Here is a 24,857-nt window from a genome sequence, read left to right on the forward strand (position 1 = left end):
CCACATCATGGGATGCCCTGGGATTGGGAACACAGCGGCGGCCTCCCCCGTGGCCTCCTTGATGTGCTGCGTGACCTCGCTGTCGTGGAGTTGGCTGCGCACCTTGTTGAGATCGGACTTAGGGTTTGTTGGTGGGGCAGAGTGGCTCACGGCGAACCTCGTGCGATGAGCCACCGGCCCCACCACTTTATATAGTGTAGTGCGACGGGGGTCCACCAACCATGTAGGGTTAGGCGCCCCCGATCAGGGTGCGTGACTAAGGCCCAATAGGCCGTTGGGCTTATTGGCTGGGAGATCATTCCAACACCATGCACCTGCAATGAAACAGAGCGATGCCATTACCATCCGTGTCAAGTTTGTAACTTCGTATTGTTGGGCGCCTGACCGCCATGTCCGCGCCATTTTCATTAGGAGTGCGATGGTTTTCATAAAAAGAAAAGGATATGTGGGCTTTCAAGGAGATGGTGATATTGTCAAAGACATGTGGGCTTTCAAGGATGAGGTTGTCCCCAAATGAGATAACTGGATGTCAAGGACAGCAAGACCCTCTCAAGCTGCAGAAAGTCTCTAAGAATTGCCCTCACCGCCCCGAAATTGAGAGCATTACCGGGCAAGGGGTCGAAGGTGGCGATGGCGAGGTCCTTGTTTCTTGCCGGCGGCCTCACCGGAGCAACGACATGGATCATGAACTCCTTGTCGGCGATCTCCTCGTGCTGCAATCCGTGAGGGACGAAAGGAGCAGGGTCCGTGTGTGTAATGTGTGCACCATATGAGCTCTTTGTAACATAAAATGGCGTAATATCTGTGAACACTCAATCTTTCTGCATACCATGATTTTAAGCGGCACATCTCTTGTGTTTGCGGAGAAAAGATTATGAGACTGGAAATAAATGCGCCCAAGTTAACTTTGAGTGATATGGAGAAATTTTGTATCTTTCACAAGCAAGCTCATATCTTGACGTTGCAGTAACTAATTGCATCAAAGCAGAAAGAAAAACATAGATGGATTACAAGTGAAACGTCATGGCTTGACGTTGCAGTAGCTAATTACATCACAACCGAAACACAAACATAGATGGATTACAAGGGAAACAGTCTGAACTTAGGCAGAACATGAGCTAACCAATTGCCCAGTCAGGGGATGGACAAGCCATATGATATCAGCAGGGTAAGCTAGGCGCTCAAACCTAATATCACTGCTACCAACATATTGCAAAAGCTGGAACCAACAGTGTTAACTGTTTGCCAAATTTCATTTTGCACGAATGACATGCACATTCATCGTGTACTTCGTATTTTCAAGTAGCTCAAAGAGGCAGAGATCTCCCAGCCGCAACTTGTTGTCACAAGTAAACTGTTTCCACCCTTTCATAAGCCTTTTGACTCTGGCCTTCTTAATCACACACCGCACTTCCCAACTCTTGCCACGGCATTGAAGCATCAGTGTTTGGTCCTCAAATGGTAGATATACATCAGCATATACTCTTGGTATGTCCTGATTGCAGTAGGAAAGTGTAAAAGTCAACTGAAAAATAGATCAAGCTGGAAGTACTTGCATCAAGATTTTAAATTATTTCTTCAAGGCAATTTGTGTAGAGCTAGTAGTACTTCAAAGATTAAAAAATTGAATCTTAAAAATTATATATTTTTTCTACTTGATCTTCTGATTTTATTCAATGCCATATTGACCTGGCCAAGGAAAAGGGGAGAAGGATTATGTGGTTTAATTTTGCTTGCAAGGGATTTGCTGGGCTATGGCTTTGTAGGAAAAAGATGGTGATTGCTAAGAAGTCCACTCCTCCCACTGGTACTTCAGTTCCCCTATCCCTGTTTCTGAAATCGTAGAAGCTCGCTCCCTCATAAAGCTGGGGAACGCCTGTTCTACAACAACATGCTTTCAAAATGAAGCATAATTGCACTAGAATATCAATCCAAGAATAAAGTTTCCAAGCTCACCATAACCTGAGATTTTCCATGAACATTGCTCTTCTTCATGATGCATCCATAGATGGGGATAGTAGAACTACTAGCTCCGACTCTCTTTCAGTTTCTTCATCTGCACACCGGTGAGACAGGTTCCCTGTGGGAGGATGTAACCTGGAACATAATGTGATTTCTGATCTTCTGGACATATAGACTCTCCTACACAGAAACAAAGAGAGAAATGTGTGGTCATGATCTGTAAAGTAAATCCTAGTCAAGTTGGTTCAACTTGGTGACTCATAACCTGATGAGTCAGATAGGGAGGTTGATGAACTAGCGGTGACATTCATGGGAAGATCTCCACAACTGCTTGAAATTTCAATGTGCATTTCCCTTGTTTCTCTGCCGCAGATATGATTTCTCTTGACAAGGCATGGCGGCACTTTCTCACAACAACTAAGATCAAATATGAAAACCTTCAATCGAGAAGTCCCGTCGTACATGAAAACCAAGAAGTCCCCCATGTTCAAGTCATGGGCAGTAACAAACTCCTTCCATCCCGTTTGAAGGACTACTTTGCCCAGATTCTTAGCTACTTCAACATCAAAAGTGTGTCCACAACGTGATTCTAGCTTAACACTGTTTGCTATTAGCCCTCTCAAATGTTGCTCGAATTTGTCAGGTATGGCCTGCAGCAATTACACGGAACAAGCTCTTATATATATCTTCAATTCAAGAAGTTGGCTGATAGTGCAACGATTTCATTCCAGACATCAAAACAGATAAGGTCTAAGTTTATCCCAAGAAAACTGTTTTAACTATATTAATACGTCCAACATGTTAGAGCCAATAAATATTCTCAGGTTGCACAAGCATTTCTGTCAAACGGCCTGTTCGCTGGTTGGTTTCCGGGCTGATTTGAGCTGGCTGGTGCTGGTTTATTGTGAGAGAAAAACATTGTTGGTTGGCTGATTTGGGCTGGCTGAAACCAACAAGCGAACAAGCTGAAAATCTAGCATTGATTACAAATGAACAATATTTTAGCATATCTTCAGAACAATAACACGGCACATATATCTTGGGTTTCAATTTGCATCTACAAGAGGCCAGATCTTTCCATTCAGGTTTCTGGGTTGGTTTTGGAGCCAAAACTTTTGGGGCAAATGAACAGAGACGGGGGTTGATATAATTGCTAACACAATATCTCCACTTCTGAGCCACTGGCCGCAGCAGAAGTCACACTGAACACAGTGGACGGACTAGAAAACTTACCAATCGTTCACGAAAATCACCAACCAGAACCTTGAAGAAATACTTGTCCTTCTCATCCTTGTGATCCGGATAGAAATATGCATTGCTCTCCCTGCTCTTACCAGGCTTTCTCATCTTTACCACACTGAAGCATGCCGAGGACATGCCAGAGAACAGAACGAAAGAAGTTGGAGGAGTACTACTTAATCGCAAGCTACGGAAGATAAAACTGATGAATGATAATCTTTGATCATCTTGGGAAACCCAAGCTACGGAAGGAAGAAATACGGAGTACCTGCAGCTTGCTCTGGTGCCAAGCCCGAGCTTTGATGATCACTAACACGCGCCTTTGAACCGTAAAAGAGACCAGCCTGAATCACCTGATTGAAGAACCGAGAACGGAGACGCCGAGGTGGGGTTTATGTCTCTTTTAGCCCTCTGAACTTGTGGAGCTTCCTGATTGGCTGCTCCTGCTCTAAGCCTCTACTCTAGTGTGTGCATTTATGCTCCTGCTCTACTGGACCTCTACTCTGTTAGTTGTTTTAAGGCCTTATTTAGTTCATCTCTTAAAATTTTACATCCTATCACATGATTGTTTGGACATATACATATAATATTAAATATAAACTTAAAAAAAATAACTAATTACACAGATAACGACTACTTTGCGAGACGAATCTTTTAAGTCTAATTAGTCCATAGTTTGACAATAAAGTGCTACAGTACATACATGTGCTAATGACGAATTCATTAGGCTTAATAAATTTGTCTCACGATTTATTGACGTATTCTATAATTTATTTTTTTATTAATATTCGAACACCTCATACAATGTCCACATATAGCATCCGACGTGACACCCCAAACTTTAAGCCCAGCTCACTCTCAAAGCGGGGGTACAGACGTGCAGTACGCACGCAAAGAGACATGAATACGTCATCGGCCCAACTGTTGTTTCTTTGACTCTTGGTCTCTCGGAGCATGAGCCAGTGGCAAGCAATTCAGGCTTCGTCTAATTTTTTTTGAAAGATTAATGTATATTAAAAAGAGAATTTTTACTATGGCTGGGGAAAATATGTATATTAAAAAGAGAATTTTTACTATGGCTGGGGAAAATATGTATATTAAAAAGAGAATTTTTACTATGGCTGGGGAAAATATGTATATTAAAAAGAGAATTTTTACTATAGCTGGGGAAAATTGAACAGCGGGTGAGGAGCGATCCTAGAAAAGCATAGGCACCAAGAGGCACTGAGGGAGGAAGCACCGGAAGGCCCTAGGTGTCTACTAAATTGGTGGGACTATAGGCACTAAGTGCATATTAAATTGGTGAGACCAGCATTAAAAAAAGTTTTTTATTATTTTTTCCAATTTTTATGTAATTAAGGGTAAAATGATAAATTTATAATAGAATGATATTGTTTTGAGTAGTATAGTTGGGGTGGATGATTGAAGTACTGATTAATAAGAAGACTCGTAGTTCATTCCAGCTCCAGCACTCGATAGTCGACGTCATGGCGACAGCTCCGCCCACACCCACCCTAGAGTTTTCCCCGCTCATGGCAACAGCTCCGCCCACACCCACCCCAGAGTTTTCCCGCTCATGGTGAAAGCTCCAATGAGCCCGCGGCTGCGGCGGCGTGCGAGGGCGAGGGCAGGGTGGTGGCAGTGAGGGCACGCAGACCCCTCATCACCAGTCCCCAGCGAACGGCGGGACCATGTAGATCCAGTGAGGGGTTTTGCTCTCCATCGTCGTTGAACGAACCAGCGAATAAGGATGGCGGCCACACGACGCAGCACCTAACCAACCTCCCCTCCCCATCTTTCCACCCCGGCTCCCTTTTTTGGGGTGCAAACAATCCAATTTTATCGATTTTGATTGGCCTTGGACCGCATCTGAATGGAGGACAGAAGGCAGTGAGTGCTGAGATGGAAGGTGGAGGCAGCGGTGGTTGATGCTAGATTGCTGGTGATGCGGGTGAAGAGGGCATTGTAGCGGAGGTCGAGGGTCCGGTTGAAGAGGACTTCCATGGTAGTGATGGAGCCTGTCCGGGGATCCTGATGAAGACGAATAATGTGGTGTAGGAGGAGAATACGGGTGATGGACGAGGACGATGGGGCGCACTTTCTGGATCTTGGACTCCTCACCGTTCGTTCCCGATGGCAGTGGCGGTGGTTGGGTAGGTGCCGAAGATGGGATGCGCCTTCGACACCAGCGTTAGGCAGTAGGGTGACAGCGTTGGCAGCGGGACGAGGGCCGAGCGGCCACCACAGCGGGCGATGGCGAGGGCAGGGCGCTGACGGCGGGGGCGAGGAGAGGGTGGCGGTGGTGGTGTGTGAGGAAGAGCGCAAGGGCAGGGCGGCAGCCACTGCGAGGGCACGAAGGCATCAAATCCTTTGCTTGGGCTGATCGGGCATGTGACCCCTTCGGCGGGCGTGGGGTGGGGGACGCGGGGCAGAGGTCAGGGCTACAAATATAGGTTCACTTTTTATCGATCGGGTTGTTTCGATGAATATATCCGTCTGATGAAGGGAACTAGTGTGACAGCCTGTACAACTTTGTTTCTTAGTCATTATTTATTTCGTGTACCTGAGAATTGTTCTTCGTTAATTACTTGGAGTTAGAATTTTTTTCATATCATGTAAGGCTAAGCCATCCCTTTGTCACTTATGAATATATGCTTTGTATATCGCTGTACTTCCACACTAGAACATTAGTTTATATATTGTCACATGTCATTGTTATTCTTTGTTGTATTATATCTCGGTTTTCTAAGGCACATACATGTTGGACCTATGTGCGAGCAGGGTCAGGTTGTGCATGGGTTTTGTATTTTGTTTTAGCTCTTAATCAAGTTTGCCTCTATTGGATCAATCCAATAGTTCTATGCATTCCATCTGGTGTTGGTTTTCTTAAAAAAAAATCTTTGATACACCAAAAAGTTATTATGCCGCCTTTTAATACGCGGTAACATCAGTTGTTGCTCTAGGAATGTTGGGCAAGGATCATTTTTCCAAACGATTAAATTACTGTGCGGTGACAACGCATGGGCATTAGTGAAAACAAAATATTATAAACTTTTGGACACATATTATGTTATCTAGTTTATAATTAAGTGTTATTAGTTTCTAATCTATATCTATACCTAATAATAAAAAAGCAAAATTTCAGCCACATATAAATTTTCGTTCAACTTATCACCAGTCCGTGTCCAATCTGATTACCAATGTTTGGTCTGAGTCTCTTTTTTACCGCTTTCATCTCGGTTTCTTCTCCCGCCACTTTGTGTTTTTTTTTTCCTTCTCCCGCTCGTACAGGTGTTCCGTGGGTTTCAAAAAAGTATTGCCCCCCTTCCCCTCCCGCGCTCGTGGATGGTGTCCGTGACTTTTTTTTTTTTGTGCCTTGCTGTGTTTTCATTTTTTTCCTTTCTAGATATAAAGTACCATGTTTTTCCTTATAAAGATAAATATAAATAATAAATATAGTATTATGGATCTTTTTTACCCGTAGTTAATAAATAAATATTTCTATTACTAAGTTGTTGGTTTTAATTAGAAAAAAGTTATTATTATAACAAGAATCAGCTGATGGCTTAACTAATCAAATCGTAAATTGAAATCTTGAGCAATTTGTCATCTAATCTAATCAAATAAATGTTTCTCCAAGCCATCCGTATGCCAGTGCAAATCTCTAAGTTGTCCGCATATACCAGTGCAACTCTTAACATGGTTGATATGTGAAAATTGAGACACAATGACGACTAACTCCTTGCCGATTTTTTTTTCTTTTTTAAAAAAAATTGCCGACTTTAATGAGGTATTAAAGTCACATATTTTTATGGATTCTCAAAAGAAGCCTTGAAACTTGATATCTAACCTTATCACCACATGCATAGTATGAAAATTAAAGTTACAATACATTTGCAAGTAAATATTTTTGTGCTCTTTACAACGAAAGAAAAAACTACCAAGGTTGTATTTAAATTCAATACAAAATTAATAGGACATTGCCAATATTAACTTATATTATGAATACTATGATCATTATAAAATAAAGTATAGCTTTTAAATTTATGGAGACGATAAAAAATACATATCTAACATTGTTCATCTTTGTTTCCATTAACGAGCCCGTTCGTCTGTGATTGGTGCAGCAACCACTCGCAATATCAAAAGTAGTACATGTACAAATTAAGCTGTCGCGGCCGTTGCAGCTATGCAGCAAGCTAAACGAATAGGTCAAACGTTTGATAGCTTCCTCCCGTTGCAACGCACGGACATATTGAAGGACCGGAAACGGCGACCAGATGGGGGGTGAATGGGAGCCGTAAAATTTCTCTCGAAATATTTGGCCACTGTCCCAAAATCACCGCCAAGCACAAGCAAATTCCTGAACTAAGATACTCAAGCCAACTAGTGACGAGAGTATCTAGAAAAATTCCTCGGAATGGTAGAAATCCAACGCTAAAAACGGAACATGATTCGGAGCTCAAACGACTAAACTGCAGGCGAAACAAGAAATCATGGCTGGGTGAAAATGGACAGAAAATCACCTAAAAATTGTTCATCCCAAAACAGAGTGAGAAACTGCATGCACTAGTTTCAATCGATGGTGGCTTACTGCAGCACCTGGGCCGAGCAGATGCTCACTGGAGCCCAAGACAAAACCTGAGAATGAGCTGCAGAACCTGGTGCCTGACTCCCTCTGTACCAGATCGCACGAACACAATGAACAGTCAGTGGCCAAGAACGAGCAATAGGGAAACGAGCGGTGGACTGGCAGATAGCAGAACTGCTGGATGAGCACTCGAAGGTCCCTAGGCACTCACGCTCCTAGGCTCAACCAATCTGATGCACAGCTTGACTCCCCTGCCAAACAACCAAGCAGCCAGGCTGCTAGCAACGAACAGAGCACCGCACAGTACTACGGACAGAAGAAAGCTGGCTCAAAAATTCGATGAAAACTCCATCAAATCAACAGCTCTTGAGCCCAAAATTTGCACAGAACAAATTCAACAGGCTACAGACCTAATTCCCAAAAATCATCGCCTGAGATTTACTCATACTCCGGGAAAAATAGATCGTAGCCAAACACGAAAAATGGAGAGAAAAAAATGACGATCACATAGAATGAAAAACACAGCTTCAGATAGGAACGCCAGAGGGCAAGAGGAGGATTTAGGCCTCCATTCCCGCTCCAGATCACAGTACAAACACCACTAAAAATTCAGCAAGATTTTTTGACCTCTCTCATGGACTCAAGAACGCTAACCCTAAGAGTAAGAGGAGAAAATGACAGTGTGGAGAGAGGTGAGGGAGATGGGGGCTCCCTCATCCTATTTAACAGGGCTATTATACATTCTCAGTTTTGTCCCTGGATATAAATGAGTTGAACCGCTAAGCCCAAGGGCGTTGTTGTCCAACCCGATGTAATCTTGATCCGACGGCCACCGCGCCTTCTCACCGGTAGCTTCGCCTCGACGCAAACTCCTCGATGCCGCCACGTGCTGTCCGTCCCTCCTCGGAACCTCCGCCCGGGTTTTGAGGCCCAAACCCGTAAACCGTCCATTCGATGGTTTTGAGACCCAAACCATCAAACCGTCCGTGGGTAACGTACTCCATACGCGTCCCCCGCCATCCGACGCGTGTCACCGCCGTCCTCGACCGGCCAGCCCCCCAAGTCCTCCTGAGCCTCGCTCGACTCACGCGTCTGCCGTCTTGACCCGATCAACACCGTCACTCCATGTCTTCTTGCACTTGTCGATGTCCCAAGTGTCAGCCACCGCGGCTAGTCACCCGGCCTCTGGGTCCCTCGGTCCAAGCCTCATGCCTGTCCTTCACCGCGCCCGGTCTGTCGGCATGGCACGTCCTCCTTGGCCTTCACCTCGTCGTCGACCACCGCATCCGAGCTCCACGCCTGCACAACACAAGCCAAAAGACATGTCGCACACATAGCTTTTGCCATGGTAGGGTTAGTCACCACTCAACCTACTTCGTGGATCATATTGACAATCACTCATCACAAAACGAACACACAAGGGTACTTGTCAACCTTGTGTTCGCAATCTCCCCCTTGATGAGTGCATTGTCAACACCAATACACGAACAACTTGAGCAAAAGAAAAAGAAGCAGAAGAGAAAACAAAGAATTCACCCAAATGACCAAGAACCAAAGAAAGGCCAAGAACCGGGTCATTTGAAAATGAGCAAAACTTGATCCCCAAAGACATGGGCAACGGCTCATTTGAAAATGAGCAAAACTTAATCCCCAAAGACATGGGCAACGGCTCGACACAACCAAGTAAAACAAAACTAGCCCTCAAGAAGAGGCAACGGGCTCAACACCACTAGCAAAGCTCGAAAAGCCAAAAAACTGCTAGACCCTCCAGAAGAGGCAAAGGCTCAACACATCTAGCAAAACACCTCAAATGCAACTCCCCCTAAACAAGTGCAATCTCTCTCAAATAAATGCATATCTCTCAATCTTTAGGTGGAATTGGAAGTTTCTTCCCCTTTTCTGAATATTTCTCCCCTTGTGTCCCCTTATGACATTGTGAGTGTGGAAACTTCTCCCCCTTGTTGACACATGCACTTATCAAGCTAGAGCCCAAGGATTGCAACTCCCCCTCAAAACAAGCTATGAATGCAGAAATGCACGAATGTAGAAGCTTCAAGATTATAGCAAGTAGATTGAAAGGATGCTCTAGTTGATGCTGTCATGTATATATAGCAACACATACAAGTGCTAGCAAATGCTCAAGGTGACCAAATGAGACGAAATATGGCATTTAAGCAAGTTTGATCAAGTTTGAGCAATTTTAAAAGAGGGTTCACCACCAAAGGAGCACATAGCAAAAATAGACAGGAGATCCACCTTGTGCTACACATGTATGCAAAGTGAACTACCCCAAACAAAGTTCATACATCATGTCATGAGACAAACTTATGGTTTGATCAAATTTTAGACACCAATTGAAATTTATCGGAGTTATGCAGCTTATTACCAAAGTTTGTCAGACAAGTGTGTGCGGGAGGTTATCTGTGCCATCAAAACCTGACTTAGCGACCATGTCAAGCCTATTCTAAAGGCAATCAGAAGCTTAAGACAATGATCTCGGTATCCATTACAGAGCTCAAGTTCACCAATAAATGCAGTTTGGAGCTATCTCGATACTCTGACATAGGATAGTACAGACCCATCCCGATCTTTTCAAATCACTTAGTTTGATTTTCAAGTTTTAGCACAAATTCAAGTTTCTCAAGCAAGTGTGTAACTCAAGGTATGAGCCGTAGCAACTAAGCATATATATGAAGCAAGAAAAAGATCTCGACACATTCTACACATGCTAGTGCCACAAGTAGTGGTGAACACATTTCATGTTTCGACAAGTTTTAATCAAGTTCACAGTTTGGAAAACAAGCTTAGCTCATAATATGTATCAATTGATCAAAAGGAGCCTAAGCCAAAAGCACATCATGCATATCCATAACATCCCCAACAAGAGCATAGTGTCAATCTAGCTACTATAAGGATGAAGCTCAAAATGCAATATGATACATGATGATATGATATGCAAGAATGATATAAAAACAAAAACAAAAAAAGGCTAAACTACAGAGAAAAGCAAAACTAGAATACAACAACTAAAGTTCCCCTCCTCTAAAAAGGGAAACAAACTCCAAGCTCCCCTCTCAAGCGAGCAAACTGGGCTTGGTCAAGTGGTTTGGTGAAGATATCTGCGAGCTGGTTTTGGGTATCAATGTGGTGCAGATCGATATCACCTTTCTCATAGTGGTCACACAAGAAGTGAAAGCAAACTTCTATGTGCTTTGTCTTTGAGTGAAGGACTGGGTTTTTGGCTACACTTATGGCACTGGTGCTATCACAAAACAAAGGCACTCGCCTAAACTCTAACCCAAAGTCTCTCAGAGTAGCTATCATCCAAAGCAACTAGGAACAACAAGCAACAGCAACAACATACTCAGCTTCTGTGGTGGATTGGGCGATGCTAGACTACTTGCGAGAAGACCAAGACACAAGAGAAGATCCAAGAAACTGATAAGTCCCCGAAGTGGACTTCCTCTCAACACGACAACCAGCATAATCCGCATCAGAATACCCGCAAAGAGAAAGAGAGGAGGAGGCTGAAAACCAAAGACCAAACTCGGGTGTGAAACGAAGGTACCTAAGGATCCGCTTGATGGCTTGACGATGAGATGTGCGCGGCGAAGACTGAAAGCGCGCGCACAAGCAGACTGCGAACTGGATGTTCGGTCTTGTCGCCGTTAGGTACAGCAGGGACCCGATCATGCTTTGGTATTCCTTCTGGTCCACGGCTTCTCCCTCCTTGCCCTCATCCAGGGCCATCGTGGTTGACATGGGCGTCGAAAGAGGCTTGGCCTCACCCATATCTAATTTCTTGAGCACGTCCTTAGTGTACTTGCCTTGGTGCACGAACGTCCCCTCACGAGTTTGCTTGATTTGTAGCCCGAGGAAGAAAGTCAATTCTCCCATCATGCTCATCTCAAATTCCCTGCTCATAGTATCTGAAAACTTGGCAACAAGAGCATGAGAAGAGCCACCAAAGATTATATCATCCACGTATATCTGAACCAAAAGGATGTCTGTGCCTTGCTTGAGGAGGAACAAAGTCTTATCTACGGAACCCATCCTAAAACCTTTATCAAGAAAGAAAGCTTTTAAACGCTCATACCAGGCTCTCGGGGCTTGTTTCAAACCATACAAGGCTTTGTGGAGTTTAAAAACATGTTTGGGGTACTTTGGATTTTCAAAGCCAGGGGGTTGCCTCACATAAACCTCTTCCTCTATGTACCCATTCAAGAAGGCACTCTTTACATCCATCTGATACAGCTTGAACCCTTTCGAAGCTGCAAATGCTAAAAGAATCATAATGGCTTCTAGACGGGCAACAGGAGCAAAGGTTTCTTCATAGTCTATTCTCTCTTTTTGGCAAAAACCCTGAGCCACTAATCTCGCCTTGTTTCTCACCACCACCCCATCCTCACTCTGCTTGTTCTTGTAAACCCACTTTGTACCTATGGGGTGGCACTCTGGTGGAGGGGGAACTAAAACCCACACTTGGTTCCGCTCAAAGTTCTCTAACTCCTCGTGCATAGCATTAACCCAATCGGCATTAGATAGTGCGTGTCCAATATCTCGAGGCTCAAAAGAAGCTACGAAAGCAGAATGAGCGAAATGGGAAATATGATAAGACTTGGAACATGTTACCCTTTCGTCGATGTCGCCGATCATGGTCTGAGGAGGATGGCATTGCTGGATATGTCGAGGTGCACCCAAAGACAAAGTCGCCTCCCCCTCATCCACAGCTGGGGCCTCCTCAGTCGATTGAGGAAGCGGCTCGCACGGACCCCATGAAGTAGAGGTGGAGGGCTTGGGGCCGTGAGCTGAAGTGGTCGAAGCTGGCTCGATCAGGGCAGCCGGTTGAGATGGCTTAGGATCATCCCAATCGACGTCATCGTCATCCTCAACGAAAATATTGTCACCCATCTCTTCATCACCTGCATGTTCAAAGATAGAAATAGAAGAGGGCATGGTTTTGTTGAAGGTGACTTCACAAGTCTCCACGACACGGTTAGTCTCAAGATTAAGCACACGGTACGCATGTGAATGAGAAGCGTAACCGAGAAATATATCGTCCGAAGATCTAGATTCAAACTTGTCAAGATTACCTTGCTTAAGAATGAAGCACCTGCAACCGAAGACTCGAAAATGACTCACCTTGGGTGGACGCCCAAACCGCAACTCATAGGATGTCTTTTTCAAGAAAGCACAAAGAAAAATGCGGTTTGAAACATGGCAGGCGGTGTTGATGGCTTCGGCCCAATAACGCCTAGGAGTCCTATGCTCATCGAGCATCGTCCTAGCCATTTCAACCAAAGTCTGATTTTTGCGCTCAACAACACCATTCTACTGAGGGACATAGGGCGAAGAAAACTGATGTTCAAGACCCAATGAAGCACATAAGGTGTCAAACTGTGAGTTTTTGAACTCAGTGCCATTGTCACTGTGGACAGCTTGTATGACATTCTTTGGTAACTCAGTTTGCAACCTCAAGATCAAGTCACGAGCATGAGAAAACGCTTTGTCCTTGCCCTCCATGAAAAACACCCATGAATAGCGAGAAAAATCATCCACGATCACAAGAACATACCACTTCCCTCCCTCTGACCGAACCTGAGCCGGACCAACAGTGTCCATATGGAGTAGCTCACCAGGTCTCGTGGTCATGACTTGAGTCACTGGAGGATGGGAAGCAGCCACCATCTTCCCATGGCGACAGGGATGGCATACCAGATCCTTCTCAAACTTAAGTTTGGGCAATCCTCGGATCATGTCAAGAGAACTCAACCTCACTAGGAGATCAAAACTCAAGTGACCAAGTCTCCTATGCCACTTCCACAAATCAGAAGAAGATCCGGCAACCAAACAGCAAGAAGAACCGAAAGACTGAGAGAAATCAGCTCTGAAAACTCGGCCGAAAGGAATGATCTGACAAACTAGATGTCCCTGAGATCGAGCACACGAGAAAGTCCAGTCTTAAAGCGCACCTCAAACCCATCTTGAAAGAGTTGTGAAACAGAGAGCAAATTGAAATGCAGGCTTGAAACCAAAGCAACGTCCTTCAAGATAAAAGACTCATTGACCCGAATGGTCCCACGAGACAGCACCTTACCTTTGCTATTGTCCCCAAATGTGATGTACTCCTTGTATTGCATGGGGTCGAGGCTGGAGAACCATTCGGAACTTCCGGTCATGTGGCGCGAACAGCCGGAATCAACAAGCCACGTGTTCTCTAGGCCTCCGCTCTGCATCAATAGAAAGACAGGGGGTGAGCAAATGGCACAACACTGGGGTTAGTGAAATGAGGAGAATACCAGTGTTGAGTCATTTGCCTTGGAAAAGTGTTAGGAAAAACACCATACATGCCATGTCCCATTGGAGAGAAGCGATCACCACATGGGGGAAAACGTGGTCCGCTAGGAGTGTGGGACTGAAAGCCACCGTCGCGAGGTCCAGAGTCATATAGATCATGACTTGGGCCACGCTGGGCACGACCACCTCGTGGTCTCACCACCTGAGGCCTAGCACCTTGAGGCATTGCACCTCTAGGCCTAACACTGTGCCTCTGAACAGGCGGTACATGTACGCCATGGGGAGGACGGTACATGTTCTGGTTGTTCAACTCGTACTCGCGCCGCTCATCTCTCTTCCTCCTAAAGCAAAACTCAGCCAAATGACCATCTCTATGGCAATAGTCATAGTGGTACCTCACCTCTCTCTTGGGTGGTGGTTGACTCACTCTCTTGTGGATGTGGTTCACTCTCTGAGGCTTTTTGGCTTTAGGAAGGGGTGCACTAGAGATGTTAGGTAGAGTATCGAGTGAGTTCTGAAAGTGGTTCGGTTTGGGAACCCAAACTTGCTTGGATGGTGGAGCTTTTGGTGGTTCTTCAAACACACCATCTTTGATCATAGGCTTGGTAGGCTTTGATGGAGGGATCTTGATCAATTGGGGAGTGTTGGTGGGTTTCTTACTTGGGTTCAAACCACTATGTTCACCAACCTTGCCATAGACATGCTCACCCTTCCCTCCTATAGCAAAGCCTACTCCCGATGAGTCAGTTCCCCGCCTGAACTGGCTCACCATCATGCCCAACTGGGGCTCACTGCATGACACCCAGCTCAAGATAGACCGAAGTTGTGTGTTTTCTTTCTCGGTTCCCGTCTTGTCGTGCCTGCAGGACTCAAGCTCCAACACCAAAGCTTCACATCGAACACATGTAGTGGTGGTGCTATCTGAGTTGGCCTTCTCAAGCTTAGCAAGTTTGGCAACCTTCTCTGCCGACTCAGATTGCAAGCCTGAGCAGGACTTGCACGCACCGAGCAACCTAGAATGAGACTTCAGCTCATCACATTCATCAAGCAAAACAACATACTTGGATTGCAAGTCAGAGAGGTTAGACATGTGTATAGCGCACTCATCGCACTCCTCCTCCTCTGACACCACTACACCACTCTTGGCAAGCTCTAACTCCTTCAAAGCAACCTCTAGCTGGTCCTTAAACTCTTTTCTCTCGCGAGCAGCACGCTTAAGCAACTTATCTTGACTCATCAATGTATCATTCATAGTATCAAGCTCAAACATAAGTGAGTCAAGTGTGGGCGGTACCTCGTTTTCGTCGTCGTCGACGTCGACGTCCTTTTTGAGCTTTGCTCCACCGTCAACCACCATAGTGCAAAACCCACCACGGTTTGCACCGGCGACAAAGCAGAGACCGTTGAGCTTGTCCTCGCGCTTCTTCTCGGACTCATCGTCGGTCGAGGGAGAAGAAGAGTGATCATCGTCGGAGTCGTCGTCGAGGTCGCTGAGGGAAGCGAGGAAGGCGCGTTCTTGAGGTTTGGCCTTCCTACGGTATGCCTTCTTGATCGCCTCCTTATCGAAGCCGCCCTTGGCCTTGTGCTTGCCGGAGGTGTAGTCGCGCTTATCCTTACGCTTGCTAGAGTCATACTTGTTGGTGAAGGGCTTCTTCTTGGGGCAGTGCGTGACAAAGTGGTCCGGATCTCCACATCCATAGCATCCCTCCTTCATGCCACCATTGCGTCGGCGGTTCAAACGGTTGTTGTGAAACTGAGAGAACCGACTGATGACGAGTGCCAACTCATCATCCCCAAGAGACTCCAGCTACTCCTCTATGACTGACATCAAGCACGACAAAGAGAAGGAAGCTTGTGAAGGGTTAGTCAATGAACTTGAACCACTACCTGAGACCAAAGCCATGGTTGGTGCAGAAGGATTCTTGAGCTTGGCTTGGGTTTGGTAGTCGATCTCTGTGGACTTGAGCTTGCTGAAAAGCTCGTCGACGGTGAGGGTGTCGTAGTTGGTCGACTCGATGATCGCCGACACTTTCACATCCCATACCTTTCGATCAAGGGCATAGAGAAGCTTGAGCGCCCTCTCATGATCACTATAAGGTAGGTTGGCCTTGTTCGCTTTCATTTTGTTGACGATAGTCTGAAAGCGGGAAAACATGGCATCGATGGACTCGCCATCAAGCTGAGAGAAATTCTCGTACTCGCGCTTGTACGTCTCATAGAGTTTGGTCTTGACCTGTGTGGTCCCCTCGTGATAGCTCTGAAGCCTCACCCAGATCTCTCGAGCTGTAGTACAATCGGAGACACGCTCGAACTCAGAAAGCGAGAGACTCGAGAAAAGCACGCTGCGAGCTTTGCTATTTGCATTGTGCCGATCCTTTTGATCTTGGGTGGTACGGGCCGCAATAGGGAGAACAACGTAAGTAGCATCCTCGCAAATTTCCCAGACGAGCCAATCAAACCCCTGGAGATGCGCAGACATGCGGATCTTCCAATAAGGATAGTTGGACCCATCAAAGTGCGGTGGTTTGCCGGAACCACGCTCCATGTCGCCTTCGTGGATCACGGACCGATTAAGGTGGAATGATCCTTAACTGGCTCCGATACCAATTGAAGGACCGGAAACGGCGACCAGAGGGGGGGTGAATGGGAGCCGTAAAATTTCTCTTGAAATATTTGGCCACTGTCCCAAAATCACCGCCAAGCACAAGCAAATTCCTGAACTAAGATACTCAAGCCAACTAGTGACGAGAGTATCTAGAAAAATTCCTCGGAATGATAGAAATCCAACGCTAAAAACGGAACATGATTCGGAGCTCAAACGACTAAACTGCAGGCGAAACAAGAAATCATGGCTAGGTGAAAATGGATAGAAAATCACCTAAAAAATTGTTCATCCCAAAACAGAGTGAGAAACTGCAGGCACTAGTTTCGATCGATGGTGGCTTACTGCAGCACCTGGGCCGAGCAGATGCTCACTGGAGCCCAAGACAAAACCTGAGAATGAGCTGCAGAACCTGGTGCCTGACTCCCTCTGTACCAGATCGCACGAACACAACGAACAGTCAGTGGCCAAGAACGAGCAACAGGGAAACGAGCGGTGGTCTGGCAGGTAGCAGAACAGCTGGATGAGCACTCGAAGGTCTCTAGGCACTCACGCTCCTAGGCTCAACCAATCTGACGCACAGCTTGACTCCCCTGCCAAACAACCAAGCAGCCAGGCTGCTAGCAACGAACAGAGCACCGCACAGTACTACGAACAGAAGAAAGCTAGCTCAAAAATTCGATGAAAACTCCATCAAATCAACAGCTCTTGAGCCCAAAATTTGCACAGAACAAATTCAACAGGCTACAGACCTAATTCCCAAAAAACATCACCTGAGATTTACTCATACTCCGGGAAAAATAGATCGTAGCCAAACACGAAAAATGGAGAGAAAAAAATAACGAACACATAGAATGAAAAACACAGCTTCAGATAGGAACGCCAGAGGGCAAGAGGAGGATTTGGGCCTCCATTCCCGCTCCAGATCACAGTACAAACACCACTAAAAATTCAGCAAGATTTTTTGACCTCTCTCATGGACTCAAGAACGCTAACCCTAAGAGTAAGAGGAGAAAATGACAGTGTGGAGAGAGGTGAGGGAGATGGGGGCTCCCTCATCCTATTTAACAGGGCTATTACACATTCCCAGTTTTGCCCCTGGATACAAATGAGTTGAACCGCTAAGCCAAGGGCGTTGTTGTCCAACCCGATGTAATCTTGATCCGACGGCCACCGCGCCTTCTCACCGGTAGCTTCGCCTCGACGCGAACTCCTCGATGCCGCCACGTGCCGTCCGTCCCTCCTCGGAACCTCCGCCCGGGTTTTGAGGCCCAAACCCGTAAACCGTCCATTCGATGGTTTTGAGACCCAAACCATCAAACCGTCTGCGGGTAACGTACTCCATACGCGTCCCCCGCCATCCGACGCGTGTCACCGCCGTCCTCGACCGGCCAGCCCGCCAAGTCCTCCTGAGCCTCGCTCGACTCACGCGTCTGCCATCTTGACCCGGTCAACACCGTCACTCCATGTCTTCTTGCATTTGTCGATGTCCCAAGTGTCAGCCACCGCGGCTAGTCACCCGGCCTCTGGGTCCCTCGGTCCAAGCCTCATGCCCGTCCTTCACCGCTCCCGGTCTGTCGGCATGGCACGTCCTCCTTGACCTTCACCTCGCCGTCGACCACCGCATCCGAGCTCCACACCTACACAACACAAGCCAAAAGACATGTTGCACACATAGCTTTCGCCATGGTAGGGTTAGTCACCACTCAACCTACTTCGTGGATCATATTGACAATCACTCATCACAAAACGAACACACAAGGGTACTTGTCAACCTTGTGTTCGCACATATTTGCTAGTCTAATACAATGTTTTAAGTTTTCCCATGTTACCTCTTTCTTTGTTCCAAACATATCTTCCTATATTTTTCATGTATTTTCTTATTCTATTCCTACATTTATTTCCATTCCTCTGTTTTATAATCATGTATTTTAAATAGGACCTAAATTTTATAACATCTATGCCACTACCGTCTAGTGTAGCTAACTAATAAACTAATAATGGATGAAAATACTATTTTGTCGTTGGTCAATGGTAGTCAACAGCCTCTTCTCTCCTGTCCTCTCTCTCTCTCAACATCTACTTCATCTCCCAACATCATCTTCTCTCTCTGCTGGTGTCATGGTGTGGCGCGCAGCGAGGCGGCTCGAGACGCAGTACAGGCGAGGGCTGTGCTGCGTGCACACGAGCAGAGCGCGATGCGGTGTGTCGTGGCAGAGCGAGCGCTGCGCGGGCAGGCGTGACCGCGTGAGGCACGTCGTTGGCGGCAGCGCGGCGTGGCGTGGCATATTGGCATGGCATGCAGGTCCATGTCTAGGAACGTCTTCGAAGCCTCCCAAAATCAGTCGGCACGGTTGAACCCGACGACCAAGAGGGTCCAGGAGACGACGTTCGGATCCACTCGGGGATTTGGGCGAACAAGACGCGGGTGTCAGTAAGGTGGCCAGATTTGGTGCGTAGGGTTATGTCGTCGAACAGGCGCCGCGCATCGCTGGAACTTCACTCACGCCAGGCGTAGCGTGGGTGACGACGAGGGAGCGGCGCAGCGCTGGCGGGCCGGTGCATGTGAGAGAGATGCAACAGCTTTATCTTGCACTCAGTTTTATTCTTACCATGTTCTTCTGGTAGATGCAGATTCCTCCGATAGTTCATCAATGGACTCTGGAAGCCTGCGAACAAGGTCAAGAAGCCGTTCGTTCCTGTGGAGCCCAGCATCTCACAGAAGGCAAGTGATTCTCATGGTTTCATGTAGTTGAAGAGATTATTGCCTTATTTGTTCGTTTCCTCCAAACAAAACTAGCAGATCAGCAGCTCTAGGGTACTGTTACTTGCATTTTGATCATGAGAAGTTGCGCTGACGCTCTCATGCATCTTTATGAAGATCTATGTTGTCCTTTCTAATGAATACTACGAAGTACTTGAAACTTATTGCTAGTTTGGATATTCTTTCTGAAGTATGCCATATGCTCTTGTTTAGGGATTACATTAGAGCAAAATTCCAATGAAAACTAGTAACCATCATACAACAATGGCTCTCCTATCTTTTGTTCCCTATTTTTTGGGGATGGTCTTTCTTGTCGAGTTGTAACGTACTGAAGTACTGATGTAGCTCAGTAAAATGACCATATATTAAGACATTTTTTTTGATAAAAATCTATTAAGACATTCGCATCTCTGTGTGTAAGGTGTGCATCATATGAGCCTTTTCTCATACAAATGGCTCAATATCTGTGAACATTCAATCTTTCTGCAAAACATAATTTGATGCCGCAAATCTCTTTTCGCTAGCAGAGAAAAGATTATAGGACCGTAAATGAATGCGCCCAAGTTCTTTTGAGCGATTTTGTAAATTTCATATCTTTCACAAGAAAAATCATGGCTTGACGTTGCAGTAGCTAATTGCATCACAGCAGAAAAATAAAGAGTTAAATGCACCAGAGATCCATTAACTTGTAAGGAAGTTTCAGTTGAGTCCATCAACTTTCAAAGTGGCTTTTTTAGGTCCATAAACTTTTAAAATTATTCACTGCAGTCCATACCTATTTATTTAACCTTAAATTTAAAGTATATTTATAGAAAACCCCTTCCCACACGCATGCAGGTGCATGCATGGCTCCCAGCGCCCTCCTCCAGCCGCCGCCGTGCCCCCAGAGACCGGCGAGCAGGTGCATGCATGGCTCCCAGTGCCCGCTGGCCGAAGCCGCCCGCCCGCGGCCTGCCTCCGTACCACAGCGCAAGCGCCATGCTGCCCGTGTTGCTGAACTGGCACAGGGACAGGCAGAAGCCGGAGTACCACGACTCCACCCTGTTGTCCTTCCGCGGCGCCTCCTGCGCGGCCTCGTACAGGCGGAGCATCCGACGCTGCGACGAGAACGCGGTGATCGTCCGGTGGTTCACGACAGCCTCGCTGGCGAGCTGGCTCCATTGCACCTGCGCCTTCTTGGCCTTCTTGGACATGGCGGTCATGAGCACCTTCTTGAAGTAGAAGCTCGCGATTATCAGTGGCTGCATCGCCATCATGACCACCGCGAGCCGCCACGACACGGCGAGGGCCAGAGAGAAACCTAGCGCCGCATTGGCAGGCCGCCTGCACCAGGAGGCACATGCTGTCGCCGACGAGGGATCGGACCTTGGTGGCCTGCGTGGCCAGCCGCGCGCACACCGCGGCGCTCGAGTTCTCGTCCTCGTCGAACCACCCGACCTCGAAGGAGAGTATCTTGGCGAACATCTGTCCACGGACGCGCTCTGTAAGGCGCTCGCCCATGACGGCGAAGTTGTAGTACTGCACGATGTTCGCCGTGATGCAGATGATGGCAATGCCGAAGAAGACGAGGGAGTACAGCCTGTTCAGAACAGAGTTCAGACAAACGTCACTGACATCGCCATGTCACTCTGCAATCTGTATCAGCGAGCACAGACGGACACATCGCACGGTACCTGGTCTTTGAACGGATGAGGTGATCGTCGCCGAGAAAATACACCTCCGGCAAAGCTCCGAGGCTGTAAGAGTAGAGCGGCAGCACCGCACCGAAAACGATGGCGCCGGCGCACCCGAGCAGAGCTTGCTTCCATTCCGGCCGATTCATCTTGAGCAGGCGGAGCTGCGAAGGCTTTCTGCTGCGCGCCGGGTCGTGGCCGTCGCGCCCGTGGTCTACCATTTCCACGGAGCGTTCGACCGACCTGAACGACGGCACCGGGCTTTGGTGGAAGTCGCTGGGCACTTACATGATCTCAACGCTACGGAACGACACCCTGCTGCTCTCCGGCTCTACTTCCACCACTCGCTCGCTTTCCTCCCTCGCCACGGGCGCCTTCTGCAGCAGCGCCATCCGTGCGTAGACGCCGCCGCCTTCGCCTGGCCTCCGTGCCGAGGAGGAGCTTGTCGTGCGTGCCGCACTCCACCACGCGGCCCGCGTCGAGCACGGCGATCATGTCTGCCTTGCGGATCGTGGAGAGGCGGTGCGCCACGACGACGGTCGTCCGGCCCACGGACGCCCGGTCCAGCGCGTCCTGCACCGCGCGCTCCTGACTCGGAGTCCAGCGCGCTGGTCGCCTCGTCGAGGAGCAGGATCTTGGGGTCCCGGATGAGCGCGCAGGCGATGGCGATGCGCTGCTTCTGCCCTCCCGATAGCTGCGTCCCGAACTGCCCGACCTGCAAGTGCAAGCAGATTCATTTACTGAAGTGTGATCAAACGGCTAGTTCATTTTGTTGCCAGAATTTGAAATGTCTGCATACATTGGTTTCGTATCCACGACGATTTGCTTCAGCGAGGCCGCCTCGTTGCCGAACAGAATGTTCTCCCTGATGGACGTGGCGAACAGCACAGGCTCCTGGCTCACTAGGCCGATCTGGCTCCTGAGCCACTCCACGTTGAGCGTGCCAATGTCACTGTCGTCCAGCAGTATCTCGCCCGAGTCCTGGATGTACAACCTCTGCAGCAAGGAGATGATGGTGGACTTCCCGGACCCGCTCCCGCCGACGAGGCCGACGGTGGCGCTCTCAGAGATGGTGAGGCTCACGCCGTCGAGCACCCGCGTGTCAGGCCTTGGACGGGTACGAGAAATGCACGTCCCTGAATGTGATCTGGCCCCTGATGTCCTCCTTGGTGGCGCCCTTCTTGCCCTCCGTCTCGAGACGCTGCAGCTTGTCGATCATCTCGCGCATCCGTGCCGCCGCCGTCGCGGCGTCGACGAAGTAACGCAAGTTTGGCAGAGCCATCATGATGGACCTGCAAACCTCAGAGCAGTGCCATGTATGTATCAGGCCAGCCGCATGCATGCAGTTATCTGATTTTTCTGAGAATGAACAAGGCACGGCGCGGGCGGCTTCGGCCAGCGGGCACTGGGAGCCATGCATGCACCTGCTCGCTGGTCTCTGGGGGCACGGCGGCGGCTGGAGGGCTGGAGGAGGGCGCTGGGAGCCATGCATGCACCTGCATGCGTGTGGGAGGGGTTTTCTATAAATATGTTTTAAATTTAAGGTTAAATAAATAGGTATGGACTGCAGTGAACCATTTTAAAAGTTTATGGACCCAAAAAGCCACTTTGAAAGTTGATGGACTCAACTGAAACTTTCTCACAAGTTAATGGATCTTTGGTGCATTTAACTCAAAAATAAACATAAATGGGTTACAAGTGAAAGAGTCTGGACTTAGGTAGAACATGAGTTAACCAATTGCCAGAACAGGGGATGGACAATTCATTGATACCAGCAGGGTAAGCTAGTCGCTCTAATCTAAAATTACTTCTACCACCATATTGCAAAAGCTAAGCTGGCACCAACAGCATCAACTGCTTGCCAAATTTCATTTTGCGCGAATGACATGCACTTTCATCGTGTACTTTGTGTTTTCAAGTAACTCAAAGAGGCAGAGATCTCCCAGCTGCAACTTGTTGTCACAAGCAAACTGTTTCCACCCTTGCAAAAACCTTTTTGATCCGGGGTTTCCCTTCTAAATTAGACACCGCACTTCCCAACTATTGCCACAGCATTGAAGCATCAGTGTTTGGTCCTCAAATGGTAGATATACCTCAGCATATACTCTTGGCATGTCCTGATTGCAGTAGGGAAGTGTTAAAAGTTAACTGAAAATAGCTAAAGATGCTTGTAGATTGTAAATTTCTTCAAGGCACTTTGTTTAGAACTAGTAGTACTTCAAGGATTCAAAATTTCATCTTTCAGAAAAAATCTAAAATTCTTCTAGGTTTTCTGATTTTATTCTATTGACCTGGCCAAGAAAAAAGGCGAGAAGGATTATGTGGTTTAATTTTGCTAGTAAGGGATTTGCTGGGCTGTGGCTTAGTAGAAAGAAAGATGGTGATTGGCTGATTGCTAAGAAGTCCAGTTCTATTCCCACTGGTACTTCAGTTCCCCCATCCTGTTTCTGAAGTTGTAGTTCGCTCCCTCATAAAACAGAGAAATGCCTGTTCTCAACAACATACTTTCAAATGGAAGCATAATTTAATAGAATATCAATCCAAGAACAAAGTTCCAAGCTCACCATAGTCTGAGCTCTTCCTTGAACATTGCTCTTCTTCATGATGCATCCGTAGATGGGGATTGTAGAAGTACTAGCTCGGACTTTCTCTTTCAGTTTCTTCATCTGCACACAGTTAAGATATGTTCCCCGTGGGAGGATGTAACCTGTGTCATAACATGAATTCTGATCTCCTACACACAAAAAAAGAGAAAGAAATGTGAAGTCATGAGGTGTAAAGTAAATCCTACTCAAGTCAGTTCAACATGGTGACTCATAACCATGACCATGCTCATAACCTGATGTATCGGATGGGAGGGTTGATGGACTAATATTGACATTCATACTTCCCTTCCTTCGCTTCCAAGCTTTCCTTTTACTTCCAGGGGATTTCATGGGAAGATCTTCAGAACTGCTTGAAATTTCAATGTGCTCTTCCTTTCTTTCTCTGCCACGGATATGGTTTCTCTTCACAAGGCATGGCGGCACTTTCTCGAAACAACTAAAGGGCGTACCCAGTGCAGAGAGCTCCCGCTCTGTGCGGGGTCTGGGGAAAGGTGTCAGTGGCAAGCCTTACCCTCGCCTGTGTAATGCGAGGAGACCGTGACTCGAACCCGGGACCTTCCGGTCATAGACGGTAAGACTCTACCGCTTGCACCAGGCCCGCCCTTCAATCGAAAAGTCCCGTCGTACTTGAATACCAAGAAGTCCCCCATCTTCAAGTCATGGGCAGTAACAAAGGCCTTCCATCCCGTTAGGAGGACTAGTTTGCCCAAATTATTAGCCACTTCAACATTAAAAGTGTGTCCACAGCGTGATTCTAGCTTAACACTGTTTGCTATTAGCCCTCTGAAACGTTGCACGAATTTACCAGGCATGGCCTGCAGCAATAACACGCAGCAAGCTCTTATACATATCTCCAATTCAAGAAGTTGGCTGATAGTGCAGCGATATCATTCCACACGACAGATACAGAGTAGTACATAGTTGCCCACATCTGACTAAGTTTTATGAACTGATTATAACTATATTAATATGTCCAACATGTTAAATTAAAGAACCTATAAACATTCTCAGGTTGCACAAGCATTCCTGTCAAAATCTAGCATTGGTTACAACTGAACAATATTCTAGCATATAGCTTCAGAAGTTCAGAACAATAATGCGGCACATATACCTTGGGTTTCAA

The 24,857-nt window shown here is 47.1% G+C and overlaps 1 protein-coding gene and 2 pseudogenes across 1 annotated transcript; all 3 read right to left on the reverse strand.

The window, feature by feature from the left end:
- Positions 1 to 1,252: 1,252 nt before the first annotated feature.
- Positions 1,253 to 3,339, reverse strand: LOC136456160 (putative B3 domain-containing protein Os03g0621600). Its single transcript, XM_066455942.1, is given in 5 exon segments — positions 1,253 to 1,495; positions 1,957 to 2,041; positions 2,043 to 2,142; positions 2,228 to 2,612; positions 3,196 to 3,339. Coding segments are annotated over 5 exon segments (957 nt in total).
- Positions 3,340 to 14,483: 11,144 nt separating this feature from the next.
- On the reverse strand, positions 14,484 to 16,634 carry LOC136510218 (uncharacterized; annotated as a pseudogene).
- Positions 16,635 to 20,261: 3,627 nt separating this feature from the next.
- On the reverse strand, positions 20,262 to 22,620 carry LOC136456166 (ABC transporter B family member 15-like; annotated as a pseudogene).
- Positions 22,621 to 24,857: the final 2,237 nt, after the last annotated feature.

Source organism: Miscanthus floridulus, chromosome 1, assembly GCF_019320115.1.
Source record: "Miscanthus floridulus cultivar M001 chromosome 1, ASM1932011v1, whole genome shotgun sequence".
In the NCBI taxonomy this organism is placed as follows: domain Eukaryota; kingdom Viridiplantae; phylum Streptophyta; class Magnoliopsida; order Poales; family Poaceae; genus Miscanthus; species Miscanthus floridulus.